This window comes from Strongylocentrotus purpuratus, unplaced genomic scaffold, assembly GCF_000002235.5.
Source record: "Strongylocentrotus purpuratus isolate Spur 01 unplaced genomic scaffold, Spur_5.0 spur5_scaffold_6, whole genome shotgun sequence".
Taxonomy (NCBI): Eukaryota; Metazoa; Echinodermata; class Echinoidea; order Camarodonta; family Strongylocentrotidae; genus Strongylocentrotus; species Strongylocentrotus purpuratus.
The window spans coordinates 1,977,461-1,993,163 of record NW_022145612.1 but is presented as its reverse complement, the minus strand read 5'-3'; the positions used below and the strand labels follow the sequence as shown (position 1 = coordinate 1,993,163).

At 38.1% G+C, this 15,703-nt stretch overlaps 1 protein-coding gene across 1 annotated transcript; it reads left to right on the top strand.

Moving 5' to 3' along the window:
* Positions 1 to 71: 71 nt before the first annotated feature.
* Positions 72 to 14,825, top strand: LOC578344 (protein adenylyltransferase SelO, mitochondrial). The gene is made up of 13 exons (XM_031000211.1): positions 72 to 219; positions 3,699 to 4,133; positions 4,676 to 4,848; positions 6,180 to 6,291; positions 6,555 to 6,678; positions 7,899 to 8,014; positions 8,471 to 8,574; positions 9,317 to 9,521; positions 10,215 to 10,415; positions 11,443 to 11,563; positions 11,815 to 12,042; positions 13,222 to 13,321; positions 13,648 to 14,825. The coding sequence occupies exons 2-13, from the start codon at positions 3,808 to 3,810 to the stop codon at positions 13,767 to 13,769; spliced, it is 1,932 nt and encodes a 643-aa protein (XP_030856071.1). The 5' UTR covers positions 72 to 219; positions 3,699 to 3,807; the 3' UTR covers positions 13,770 to 14,825.
* Positions 14,826 to 15,703: the final 878 nt, after the last annotated feature.

Sequence of the window (15,703 nt, the reverse complement as noted above, 5' to 3'; positions counted from 1 at the left end):
ATCGTTGATTTGATCAAACTAACATATATATATTTTTAAATAATTAATCTGTAGCCTGTGTAAAGACTACAACGTAAGCCTGGAAAAATAATTATGAAAGCATGATAGCTCGAGTCCGACCTTTGTTTGTGTGACGACGTAAAGTGAGCTGAGACTGCTTTGATCCAGGCCTGGGCCCAAATATTCAACATCAATGGTAGATATGTATTGATAAAGAGGGTAAGAACACTTGGATATACTTAATTTAGCTAAGGCAAAAGAGATATGAACGATGAACAAACTGCCTCAGATCAGCTCGGCCTCGCGCCTCGCCCTCGGGCCTCAAGAACCACGTTGATCTTGACGGCCAGATAGTGAAGAGTGATGTAATTGTAAACAAAACCTAAAATGCATGGACGTCGACTCATCTTTCTACTCGTACAAATTTCAAAGCATTTTGATAATGGACCGATAGCGATTTGCTTACCTTCTGTTTGTTTCTGATGATAATGAGCTAACACCAGAACACTAATAGTAACAATAACATGCGATTTACAGTGGCGGATCCAGGGGGGGCCGAAACGGCCGCGGCCCCCCCTATTGGTGGCGCAAAAAACAGGAAGAAAAAAAAGAGGAAGAAAAGAAGAGAAAAAAAGAAAGGAGAAGAGGAGAAAAAAAGGAAAAGAGAAAGGAAAAAAGAAAAGAGAAGAGAAAAGATAAGGAAGAAACCCCCCCCCCCCCCCCCCCCCTCCCTCCCACTCTGGGGTCGGAGGGACCGAATTTGTGTTCCCAAAATTTCCGATAAAGAGTTACTTTTCACGCAACAAAATCCGGCCCGTAATACACAAAAATCCGGCCCTTAATGACTTTACACACCGGAGATAGAGGGGTGCTTTCAAAGAGAGGGAACATACATGTGCATACCCTAGATAACACTGAGTGGGTGGGTGGGTGGGTGGGGAGGGGGGGAGGGTGGGAAAAGAAAAGTTGGGTGAGAAAGGGGGAAAGACAAGGAAATGGCGCTAAGTGACAGTAACGACGAGTAAGGGAAAACTAATCTGGAAATTTGGGTTTCAAATAAAACCTCGAGCCGCGGATTCAAAGTTAAGCGTTAAGAACAGCCCCTGGGGTCATCACTCCTTAGTGAGAAATTTGAAAAGGGCACAATATTTTGGATGTCTTTTAAATAGAAGTTATATACTCAACAGTCAAATTTTAAATTAACGGTAGGGCCGCTTCACAACTCTTTTTTTGCCTTAATTTGGATTCAGCTCATACCAACTCGCTTGTGCTTGTATTTGAACTCATTTTGGTAGTAATCATGGACAAGGGCGGCAATCCTGGGGCCGATAGGGGGACATGTTCACCAGGAAATTTAGAAATATAGCTAGGAAGAACCTGCATATTGGGCTTGGGGATTTTCTAGAATGCGTAATTTCAGCATTCAACATTGCAAAATCTCGCTTGGTTGCTACGCCCCGGCCCTCGCCAGAAAACACAAAACTATGACGCTCCCGGCCGTGATTTATCCATGGTTGGTGTAATAGATCTTTTTTCCCTTTCATTAATTTTCTACTAACCTAATTGTGTGCTATCACAATCATGATTGTTTCATTTTCCCTTTAAAACAGGCGCGTAGTCAGGGGCGGTAGGGGCAGTAAGAGGACATAGGACAAAAAAGGAGCAGACAAAGAAACATTTTTGAAAATTCTGACAAGTCGAGAACGGTACAACGAATCGTCTTCTTTCTCTAATAATTTAATGAATCGCAAAGCTTCCGCGCATCGCTCGGGAGGGGGGAAACTGAATTCAAACAAGGACTAAAGATGAAGTTGAGTTCTGGACATGCGATTGCATTGTGAAAGAAACGGTGTGGAACCGACCAGAAAAGGTTGATCATCTAGCATACAAGAATTTGTGAGTATTGCAAGGTTCTGGAATCATCAAAATGATAAGAAATGTGGCCAAATCTTGGTAAAGTTACAAACACTTGCACAGAAAGATGTATATGGGACTACACGAACACGTGGCGTAAAAAGCCGGCCCCCGATTTTTACGATGTTACATGCATATTTAGAATATGAAGGCATTTGAAGAGCCATGCTTTTCAGGGAACATGTCTTTACTGATGTTCTTCCACACTTGCATAAATAGAATGAGTAATGCTCACAAATTATTTTTCCCCTCTTCCCAGAACTCAACCTTCTCTTTAATAGACGAGAATGGTAAAACGATTTGTCTTCTTCCTCTAATAATTTAATGAACCGTCAAAGCTTACGCGCTACGCGCGGGCAGGGGAAAACTGATTTCTGACAAGGATTAAGAGTCGAGAATGGTACAAAAAATTGTCTCCTTTACCTTATAATTTAATGAAACGTCAAAGCTTCCGCGCTTCGCGCAGGAGGTGGGGGGGGGGGAGTGGGAAGTCAATTCAGACAAGGATTAAGAGTCGAGAACGGCACAACGAATCGTCTTCTTTCTCTAATAATTTAATGTAAAGTCAAAGCTTACGCGCTTTGCGCGGCGGGGGGGGGGGGGGTGGGGAAACTCAAGTCAGACAAGGATAAAGAGTCGATGACAGTACAACAAATCATCTTCTTTCTCTAATAATTAATGAAACGTTAAGCTTCCGGGCAAAGCGCAGGAGGGGGAAACTGACAAGGATTAAGAGTTGAGAATGGAACAACAAATCATCTTCTTTCTCTAATAATTTCATTAAACTATGAAAGGCCAAAGCTTCCGTGCTTCGTGCGGGAGGGGGGGGGGGCTGAATTCAAAATTCAGTCAAGAATGGTACAACAAATCTTCTTTCTCTAATTATTAATGAAAGGGCAAAGCTTCTGTGCTTCACGCGGGCGGGAGGAAACTGAATATAGGCAATGATTAAGAGTCAAGAATGGTACAACGAATAGTCTTCTTTCTCTAAGAATTCAATGAAACATTAAGCTTCTGCGCTTTGCGCGGAAGGGGGAAAATTGAACTTAGAGATGGATTAAGAGTCGAGAATGGAACAACAAATCATCTTCTTTCTCTAATAATTTCATTAAACAATAAAAGGTCAAAGCTTCCGCGCAACTGATTTTGGCAAGGAATACGAGTCGAGAATGGTACAACAAATCGTCTTCTCTCTCTAATAATTAATTAAAGGTCAAAGCTTCCGCGCTTCGCTCGTAATGGGGGGGGGGGGAGGACAGCAGGCTGCCCGAATATGAGTTTTTGATATCTTTTCTCATTTATTTTGGTGATAAATAACACTTTTACAAAATACATATTATGCCCAAATTGTTGATCACTCGCTTCGCTCACTAGCCGAATTGTGAAACCAGATAATTACTTTTTCGGGCGAGAGGCTATACCCCCCCCCCCCCCCCAGATGAAAATGTCAAAATATTTACCGGTAGGGCCTATAGTGCTTTTAATATGACCTTGAAAAAACGGTCTGCACGATTTTCAAATTTCCGGCCCCCCCCCCCCCTATTGGAAAATCCTGGATCCACGCCTGATTTATATATGCTGACATCCCAAAAATAGCTGCTGTTGCAAGTTCGTGTTACCAATTCGATACTTACTTTACAATAATAGCGATTAAGTCTAGAACAAATTTGGTGAGTGGTAATTATCTAGATCCAACCTTGAGGCACAGCCCAATTTGTTTTCCATTATGTGGTACTTTTTACATCATTTTGATTTTTTTCTCTTGTATTCGCATCAATTTTTAGATCCTGAAACGTCATAATAGGTAACATAGCAAGTAGATCCCTCCTCGCTGTTCAGCGGGGTCATCATCGATTTTCAGATAGCCGCAGCTTCAGCAAGTCTCCTCACAAGATGGCTCGAATCGACAAACTGAACTTTGACAACCGTGTGTTGAGGACTTTGCCGATTGATCCAGAAACTGAGAATTATGCTCGTCAGGTGCCTGGAGCCTGCTTTTCTCGTGTGAAACCAACCCCTGTGGCCAACCCCAAGACAGTAGCATACTCTGTTCCTGCAATGAAGCTACTGGACTTGTCAGAAGAGGAGCTGAAGAGGGAGGACTTCCCTGCATATTTCTCAGGAAGCAAGCCCCTACCAGGAAGTGATCCTGCAGCACACTGCTACTGTGGTCATCAGTTTGGGAACTTTGCTGGCCAGCTAGGAGATGGTGCTGCCATGTTAGTTTGTATTCTATTTGAATCCTACTTTAGAAGTATTTAATGGATTATGACTTCTTCTTCTTCTTCCATTTGAGTACATTCCTCTTTACCGAGTATTGTCGTACTATACTGGGGTGTGCAGGTGGACTGGGAAACAATCATGATGCCAATAAGGAACAGTGAAGCTTAATAATTCATTGTACACTACATGTACACTTTTAGTAACATTTCATTTATTGATTACAGTGGTCCTGCCTGTATTATGAAAAACCAGGCCATGAGAGAACATCAGATAATAAATGTACATACCGGTATACATTGTATGCATGTATCATTGTATGGAAAGGTTTTGAGAAGCAACTTACGGTCATTGATTTGATTCGGATTCAAAACAATCAAAATAAAGTCTCAAAGCAACATAAAGTAGATAGACTACATGATAGAGGGACTTCTTATGACAATCCTTCCACTTATATCATATAGTCAATAAACAGACTTTTGATTACCAAACAATTCTCCATAACATACAGCCTCTCCCCTTTTTTATTGCTTTACAACAGATCTTTAGGAGAGGTTGTAAACCAAGCTGGTGAGAGATGGGAGATCCAGTTCAAAGGTTCCGGTCTGACCCCGTACTCTCGGACTGCTGATGGTAGGAAGGTCCTGAGGTCAACCATCCGAGAGTTCCTCTGTAGTGAAGCCATGCATCATCTGGGTGTACCAACAACAAGAGGTAAACATAACATGCCTGGTAATAGGGCATTTTGAGGGGGGAGGTTACTAAAGTAGTATATTAGACTTCCTTTGCATTTGTAACAGTATTATGTATTAATCATTATACATTAAAGAAATAAATAATACTACTACTAGGTCGAGCATACTCGCACTGATATGAAAAGCTTTTTCCATTCAGTTCTATTCTCCATGATCTTTGGGAGCTCTTGTCTTGGTAGACAGGTGTCTTTTTCTAACTGGTCAATGTAAGTCATTGCTGGGTGCCCTCTGGTGCGTTTGCCCCTTGAGGGCTCCCAGAAGAGCATTTGTGAAATGATTTCACCCTTGCTCCTCCAGCAGTTCCCACTGAAACGGAGGCGACGGTCTCTCAGTCTGGCTGAGATCGGTGTAATGTCCCTATACAGTTCAATATTGGTCATATGGTCACTCCAGTTGACATTTAGTGCTGCTCTCAAGAGTCTTGTATAGCAACCATCCAGTTGTTTTGCCAGGCTACTGGCAAAATAATGAATACAAATAATGATTGCTTTTCCCCCTAACTCCATACACTAAATAAAACTATTTCGGGTTTCATACAAATTTGTACAAAGACCGCCTGGATATAAAAACTTGAATAGATAAACATGATGTGACAACTTTGGTTTCACAATCACCCCTCCCCCCCCCCCCCAACCCCACCCCGTGTTCCCCTGTTCAGAAAAGAAAATGTTATCAACATTTGAATATTGCCTGTATATGTACATTTCTTATGCTTTGGAAGTTTGGATACATCAGTGAGGGAAAAATAATAATCAACAAAAATTTAGATTGAAAATCTGATATGATTCCTGAAGATGTAGCTGTAAGTGTTTCATGGAGCTGCTATTGCCAGCTTGCTTTGAACAAATTGAAATTAATCTTCGCCCTCTGTCATATTGCAGCTACTTACTTTGAGTGTACTAATCACACAAACACTTTTTTGCTATTGCATTCAAGATATAAGCTTTGATTCTTACTTCTAAAAATTGATATTGCAGTTTAAATATATTCGCAGTAAACAGTTAAACGGCTTGCAAGGCATGCACAGATCCACTCAGATCTTGGTTCTGTGTTTTTATGTGTTCATTTATTTCCTTCATAGTACTCCTTAATCATTTACCTATAGAATGCCAGGTGAATTTTTTTTTTAAGGTTGATTTTATACAGTCAAGCTATACTCCCCTCCCCACCCCCTCCCCCCCCCCCCACACACACACAGATAAGCCATTCATTCTGTTGGTATGGAATCAAACCTCTTATAATCGCATATACTATAATATTCATTTTTTCTTCTTCATTTTGCTTCATTAGCTGGGAGCTGTGTGACCTCTGACACTAAGGTCGTGCGGGATATTTTCTATAGCGGTAACCCTATCCAGGAGAGGGTAACCATTGTACTCCGCATTGCACCAACATTTCTAAGGTTTGTGGACTTTTTACATATTATGTCATAATAATGTTTTACAAGCAACATTGAATTTCATAATTTACATTCAAGAAATGAAAAAATTGCTTTGACAAGTTACGTTATTACAATTTATCAGTAAATATGTAATCTTGAGCTCTCAAATAATATTTACTGACAGAACCATTCATACTCTTTTGACACAAAATAAATTGGTTGACAGCCTGCTTCATTTTAATAACCTATTTTTTCTTGTTCTTTCTTGTCTATTTTTCTATCAGGTTTGGTTCCTTTGAAATCTTCAAGCCTGCTGATGGGACGACCGGCAGGAAGGGTCCTAGTGTGGGACGAAAGGATATCTTGGAAAAGATGCTTGATTATTCCATTCAGTCATTCTATCCAAAGGCAAATCCCCTTATTATTATCTTTTTTATCAAAGTATAGTAGAAATTCACACTCAACATGAAGAAAATTTAAATCAAATGACGTTACTGTTATTGTTGTACGTATGAAACCTTTCAACCTAAATTTTCTAACTTTGTACCCATGAGGGTTTTTTTTCATTGAGAAGTGGTGTGAAGAGTTTCCAGGTTAAAAGTCCATAGATATATCACTATATTCTATTGACACACAAGAATGACAATTTGGATCACATTTTGCGAAATCAAATAGACACTACAGCGATTTTGAGATGATTAGGGTAGTCTTTATAAAGTATGTTTAGAAATTGAAAATGGTTTAATGTACTGGATAATCAAAGTTCTGTTTAATAGGACACACCTGAATAATATAGAAATTAATAAGTTTCCATATCTTCATTTAATAGTTCAGAAATACCTTTTAACTCTTATCGTGCCAAGAACACTGTTCTGTGCATGCGCTGGCGTGCCACGCACACATAACCGGGTTTCTGTTGACATGCCATGCACACATAAACTCTCATCCGCTCGCGTGCCACGGACACATTTTCGTGCATAAGTACACAAGCTAATTGTTTATGCCTATTGTGCGATGCGCATTGCGTGCACGCATGAATGCTTACTGTATTTGTGGAGGGGGTTTATTGTTGTTTTGATTTTGTGTGCTTCACATATACCGTTACATTGGATTTTCCTGAGAAAATTGCGATATTTTATCATCAAATTTGTCAGTTTTGATCATGGCCCCTCAGATTGTGTGCGGGAAATGAGACAACGGATTGGTTTGACAACTCACTGATAGTGCTTATTTACTTTACCAAAATTACAGATTCATGAAATGATATTGGTATCAACAGAAAGAGGGTTAAATTTCCTACAACTTTAACGTACAATTCTTTTTTATACAATATACAGATGAGATGTTATAGTGGATCAAACATAGTAACAATTTAAACTACACGCACTTGAACCAACCCTAAATTAACTTGGCACACAGGAGATTAGTAGCGGGCACAATAGGGATTAGCACTGTGGCACTGGGTGTATTGTATGGGTGGCAGCTTAAGAGTTAAGAGTATATAAATCCTTTCTAAGACTTCCTAACCTTCCACAAGGCAAAATCACATTCAATCTATCACCCAAGAGTCATTAAACCATGTACATTCGAATAACTTACTCTGAAAATATGTGTCTATCTTTCATTAGATCTATGAGGATCATTGTGAGGACCTGGTCCAGAGGAATCTAGCTTTCTATCGAGAGGTGGTCAAATCAACAGCTAAGATGGTCGCTGAATGGCAATGTGTTGGATTTTGTCACGGGTGAGAATTGTTTATTTTTCTTGATTTTCTTTTCAGTGATAGCTGCCTCAGTTGCCATTAATGACTGATAGTCAATCGCAGGAATTTGAAAAATACTACATCATGAATTTATAAAAAAGAGAAAAGAAACACGTTTGCTTCAATGACTGCTGTAAACCTTTAAAACAATTCAGCTAACGCTTTTCCTTCTGTAACATTAAATACAAAGTTAGGCAAGTCATTACATAGACATAATCTTTAATGATATCTAATATTGTAAATTGAGTGTATTATAATGATTGTAATAATATATATATATATATTGTTGTTGATCCTTTACCTTCTTTACCCTCTCCTAATTTTGTTTCCATTTCACCCATTATTTCATTAATTTTCTTGTCATTCATTATCTTCGTGCTGTTCTGTTCTTCTACTTTTCCGCACTTCTTACTGTTCTATTTATTTTTTTCCTCTCAGGGTGCTGAATACAGACAACATGAGTATCTTGGGTATCACTATTGACTATGGTCCTTATGGTTTCTTAGATGGCTATGATCCTGATCACATATGCAATACAACTGGTGAGTAATCTTTTGGGTCTTAGGTCTGGCTGCTGCCTGCTGCTGCTAATCTTTACTCTAGGGTCTTACACTGACCCTAAACCCAACTCTATCACTGACCCTAAACCTAACTCTATCCCTGACCATAAACCTAACTCTATCCCTGACCCTAAACCTAACTCTATCCCTCACCATAAACCTAACTCTATCCCTGACCCTAAACCCAACTCTATCCCTGACCATAAACCTAACTCTATCCCTGACCATAAACCTAACTCTATCCCTGACCCTAAACCTAACTCTATCCCTGACCCTAAACCTAACTCTCTATCCCTGACCCTAAACCTAACTCTATCCCTGACCCTAAACCTAACTCTATCCCTGACCCTAAACCTAACTCTATCCCTGACCCTAAATCTAACTCTATCCCTGACCATAAACCTAACTCTATCCCTGACCCTAAACCTAACTCTATCCCTGACCATAAACCTAACTCTATCCCTGACCCTAAACCTAACTCTATCCCTGACCATAATTATAAACCTAATGCTACCCAGAATGCTAACTCTAATACATGCTACTGATGCATCATAATCTGTGAAAAATGATAGAATTGTCGGAAATTAATCTTTAGTATAAAATGTTAAAAAGAACGTGAATGAACTATAATTTTTTTTTTTAATAATTTAAAAATCTATTTTAGGCAACATGTCATTCATACCTGCTTTAAGCAATAAGATGAATGTCTCATTTTATTTTTCAGATGATAGGGGGCGCTACACGTTTACCCGTCAGGCTGAGATGTGTCGATGGAACTTGGGCAAGTTTGCGGAAGCCCTATCAATGTGCCTCCCAGAAGAGCAGTCCAAAGCAGAGTTAGAGCTCTTTGATGAGACGTTTGAAGAGCATTACATTACAAAGATGAGGAAGAAGCTAGGTTTGCTTCAGAACAATCTTCCAGAAGACAGGTAGATATAGTCACACTTCGAGATATTCTAAAGCCAGAAACTCAAATGGATTTTGCAAGTGGGGTGGCTGTAATTATTTACGGGGTATTACTGGGCTTTAAAGATTCAGGATAGTTTATGCAGCAAAATGATTGGAGCACAACATGAAGGTTGCAATTTGCTAAAGTGTTACACTGCAAATACAATCATCACTAACAATTTGCAGGAGATCCATGTTGCAAAGTGTATAGTGTAATGTATATGTTGAATGTCATGTATGTACCCTTTACAAAGTTGATAACAAAAATGTATACCTGTGGTGTTAAAGAGAAGTATATACAGGAACTGGAGAAAAAAAAAACTATCTGTCTGTATAAAGTTATATAGCTTTGGCACAAACTTCATTGACTATGACATTGTGTAATGTGTAAAGTTTAGGGTGTAAGTACCATAGCAGATTTGAGTTGGTATAATGGTCAGCACTCTGGGCAGCTTGTACAATGTCACAGAGATATGAATGCACTGGCATCAGATCTGATTGATGCATCTGTAAATATGCAATTACACTCACACACTACCAATTGGAAACATCTCCAACTGTTGCCATACCACCTTCAAACCTAAACAAAGATGATGACTGTATTTATTTGCACACATTTAATCAGTTCTGCAGAAGATGAAAGTTATTTAATGAATGATATTCATTTATTCCAGGGCCCTCATAGACTCATTACACAAGGCCATGCAGGCAACCAGAGCAGATTTCACCAATGTCTTCCGTTCACTGAGTACACTCCCTCTGCCTGGCTCACCAGGCTTTGAAGAAGAGTGTAGCAAGTTACAGGAGTACCTGCTCTCACAATGCTGTAGTGTGGAAGAACTCAGGAAAGCTAATTCACCTCGTATTAATCCTAGGTAATGAATAATTGAAAGTTATATATAGGTAGTAAATTTAATTAATAATTAGGTAAACTTTGGAGAGTAGACCTGTACAAAGAAAGCTCAAATGAGACAAAGTGTAGACTTTATCAGTTCATTATCTACAGGTTTCAATTTGAAACACAATGGGGTAAAAAAATAAATGTGGTCTTTACTGACAGATTGTCATTTTGGCCAGTTTAAAGATTTTGTGAATCTGATTATAAAACCTTGGTCATGGTTGCAGATATGTAGAAAAGATGTGTATGTGTAGCGATGTGACCTCATGTCATTTTCCTATCATTGTATAAATATGTCATAATTATTATGTGAGGACACAATACATTGTCTGCTCAAAGCCAGAACTGTGTTAACTCAATATATAACTTAAAGACAGCACCCTTCTTGTTCTCATAGACATCATCTAAGAATGCAAACACACTGCATATATTAAAGGTAAAGACCAGTTTTGGAAACGCCCTCTCTCAAAAAGGCTTTTATTACCAATCATGTGAAAGAATATGGTTTGACTAATAGGTAATGATACAAATTTTGCAGAGAAACCGCCTACTAATTGATATATTTGGTAAAATATTATATCTATTTGGACCTGATAGATATAACGCACGTGTCGCGCACGTGTCGCGTAGTCCCATATACATTTTTCTGTGTACAGTGCTTGTAACTTTACCAAGACTGGGCGAAATTTCTTATCATTTTGATGACTCCAGAACCTTGCCGACACACCAATACTTATATGCTAGATGATCAACCTTTTCTGATCGATTCCACAACGTTTCTTTCACAATGCAATCGCATGACCATAACTGGTCTTTATATTTAAAGCGGTTACACGGTACAGAATGATGAGAGCTAGTTAGAGGGGATTTTTCTTTTGTAGTATTGCACTACAGTTCAATTAATAGCATAAAAAGTCAAGGAGTTAGCTTCTGACACAGCATATCACAGTCAGTGTGTAATCAGCTTTCATCATCATATTATCTTGTTTTTTTGTATGTTTCAGTCAACTGCAGATGCTGATGATGATTACGCAGAGCAATCCATCCTTACTGGAGCAACTATTTGGTGACAGTGCAACCCTCATGAAAGAGATGGCCAAGTTAGAAAAGGCCAAAGAACTTATTGTAAGTAGTAAAGGGTAGTAATGTGTAGAAAGCATGAGTATAAGCAAGAGTGTTGGGTTAGGGTTAGAGATAGGAGGAGATGAGACTGAAGTTCCTAGCTTCCTATTATAATGCCTAAACCTAACCTTAATCTCGATCACACTCCTATCTCTTACCCTATCATTTCTGACATATTGAAGTTTGGAGCAAATGTATCCACAGCATATGTCAGATCACTGTAGATTCTCCTCATTCACATTCATTTCTCATAGAGCATGACAGCAGAGCAGAAGAGAAGTGATGATTCAGTCATCTGGTCTAAGTGGTTAGAGGAATATAAGACCAGGCTTATGAAGGAGACAGAGGACACAGAAACAAGTCTGGAGGAACTCAATCAAAGGAGAGTTGAAGTCATGAATGCTACCAACCCTAAGTTCATCTTACGTAACTACATAGCAGAGAACGCTATCAAGGAAGCTGAGAATGGAGACTTCTCAGAGGTAGGTCTATTGTAGGAATAATAATAATAATAATAATATTGGATATTTATGTACCGCACATATCCACCCTGCAAGGTGGTCAAAGCGCTCCAATATTACCCCGGCTCTGCTAGGCTACCAATTTCGGTGCTCACAGCATTCAAGGAATTCCTTCCTACCGCTACCCATTTACTTCACCTGGGTGGAGTGTGGCAAATGTAGGACAATGTCTTGCCAAAGGACATTAGTGCCGCGAAATAGTGTTCTTAGGCTGCTACACCCACAACTTCCTGGACCTCATTGAATCTAATCCTAATCTTGAAATAGAAGGTATCCCTAATGTTCTGATGGAAAGAGAACATTGTGGCATTGCAGAGTGAACTCCACCTTCACTGTAGCCATCACTTAATGATGATGAATTATATTATTCATTTACTCGTTTTGAACTTCAGTGAGAAAGATTGGCCCAAAATTTGCTTCAGAATATTACCAATTGATGTTCAATTACATATTTCATGCTGATTTGAGAAGCAATAAAATCCCTGTGGATGAAAAAGTATGATTTCCCCCAAAAAGAAAATTACTAACAGATACAATATTGAAATATAGGCTATTAAAACTTCCTTTGGCCCTGAAATGGTTAAGACACGTCTTCCTCCTTCCTCCTTCATGATATACCTTTTTGGTGGACAGTTGCTAAAATCGATTTTTGATTTATCATTATTGATTTACCAATAGAAGCCACCTTTGTTGTACTTTGTTGTACTGAGCGAGGCGGGAAGATTCGCCGGCAATTCGCTCGAAGATGTCGTTGACGAAGCTGTTCATGATGATCCTGTCTTGAAGTCCTGTGCAATCTCACGCACTAGACGCTGTATCTCATTATCTCTTCCAAAAAAAAACTTATATTGTCCAGTGAATGGTTTGATTGATTGTAATTGCACTTTACCAGTTTTGTTACCAGTATCATTGATTGTATCTTGTGTTCAAATAAAGTTGTTAATGCAGGCGATTAATATAAGCTACATTATTGTGATATATGATGTGATACTAAACCTGAATCTTAAAGGCTGTACTCTCAACCGTGTATTATGTTAATCACAGTAAATGTCATACTAAAAGCATGAAATTATTTCAATGAAATGCTAGATTTAGAAATGAAATTCATAATAAACGACAAACATTTCCTCTTGATTCCAGGTACACAGAGTGTTAAAGCTATTGGAGTCTCCCTTCAGTGATGATGTATCATTACCATTCATAGAACATACATCAGAGCTTGCTGGAGATGAAGATGCAGGTAGGATTCTCAAGATAATCAACAGTGTTGAAAATAACTTGTTGTTCCATGAGTCACGGTGTGGACAAGAAACCTAGTAGGCTGTGGTAAAATGCGATGAACGCAACAAAACATGATAGTACGTAATAAAAAAAATTGGCAAAACAAAAGATGAATACAGAGAAAAAATGGCCAAAATCCTACTACCTTTCGGCCAAACAGAACATAATGTAAACCTAGCATGAGGAACTTGTGATTCAATATTTTTGAAAAAGGTTTCTGATACAGTGAGCAAATTGAAAACAATTTAAAAAACTTGATCCATTTCTCCAATGTCTTCTCTTTAGGAGCAAGCAAGCCAGTAGAGCCGACCATCTCACCATCCAATACTTCCACAGTAAACAGTTGTACTGGTGTTGCCTATAATAGCAGGCCTCCTGAATGGGCTATGGAGCTTAGGGTCAGCTGATCTTCGTAGTTTCCTCCAGGTTAATTTCACTAAGTCACAGCTCGTAAGTTTCATGTTTGTATCCCTGAGCTCTCTCTGGGTGGTTGTGAAACATGTTTAGTGCAATTCATCTAGTGGCACTTTTTTACAATTATCCCTGTTTGATAAAGGTGTATTGACATTCTTGTATACGTTTTCATACATTGTCTAGTAATTGTTTGATTAATTTATGCTTTCTGTCATATTTCCATGATTGTAAATTAGATAATTAGATTAAAATCAAGTCCTCTCTATAAATATAAAAGAGCATATTGTTAAGTATAATCTCATGAGCTGTGACTTAACCTGGAGGATATTTTGAGAATGTTGCAAGGGTATGGCGAGTCTAAAGTATTATACATAGTACTTAACTTGTATTTATGAAGAATTGCATTTAAAACTCATTTTTGAGAAAATGCAGATCTGATGTTCATACCTTTGTGACATCTATTTAATTAATCAGAAATAATTATAAAGGGACATTCTGTAACCTTTTTTGAGTAATCATGTATTCTATAAAATCAGAGTCCCACTTTAGAGGATGATACTGGTGTCTCTATCCTAAAACGTTGTATTAAAGCTCCAACAATTTAATATCAGTCTTAACTACGTAAATCTGATCTCAGTTGCATCTAAATACATGTTCTTGTAAAATCTGGTAATGATGCAACTTCAGGTGAAGCATCTTTTCCCACCTATTCTGTATCCAATTTGCATGCTCAAAATGTATTGAGTGATTGTAGTGCCAGTCACGAGATGTAACAGTACTTCTCATAATTTCGAAGCTGTGTATTCACATTGGAAACTTTGCAATAAACAAATTTTCTCTTTTCTACTTAAAGGTATTACAAAGTTTTGGTATGGGGTCTTGAATTTGGTTCAAATTAACATATTGGAAGCATTTGTCGCAGTTGAAATCGAGTCTAAAGTTATGAAATTATAAATTATAAACTATTTATGTTGTATAGCTCCCTCTCAAGGTCAAGATATTAATTTAGCTATGAAACAATGTTTCTTGACTAAAATGGACCGATTAGCTATTCCCATTTGGATATTATATATCCAAACTACATATTCTGAGATTTTCATGGTCGCAGCTAACATTATACGGCCATAGGCGCTATTTGAAATTTATCATAATTTACCAGGAGCACCGGTAAATTTTGATATTAAATTTTTCTCAAAAACAGAAGTGTTTTCGGGATTAATTTTTTTTAGTGCTTATAATACATCCACAGGGGCATCCAAATATATCAAAATTGTAAAGATTCACTATCCACCCAATTTTCAAAATTTCCCAAAACTTTGTATTACCTTTGACTAAGAAATTTAAATTTCAGCAAGCAAGTCTCCTGGAGTTTTCTGCCAATGTGACTTTAAAAATAATAGCAACTCTTTTAGTTGACCCTGATAAATCACAGCAAATGATATTGCTTACCCGAAACAGTTCTTGTCAGGAGTAAATTAACAATTCTGAAATCTATCATGTTATGTAAGTGTATTGTATGTACTATGAATGAATGATAATATCTTTCAAACCAGAGGAATGGTTCAAGAGGTCACATCCATAGTTACTAAAACAACGAAATGTGAGTCCTACACTACTTCCCTGTACTTTTTATTGTTATTGGGAAGGTTTTAATTCCTCATTAATCAAGGATTGTTTTTACATATTTCTGTATTTTCATTTTTGTTTGAGCATGAAATGGTTTTATAGAGACATTTATTGGACCTAACCATAAGAATCCATGTCTAATGATTATGTACAACCATTAGACCCATTCTCAAATGTAATGACAATTTTGTATACCTGTATGATAGTGGGTACAAGTTTCAACCATTGCCAAGATTTGTCTGACATAGCAGTATACAGTGTATTTAGTAATTAACTCCTGATTTGAGGGAACTTCCCCGTC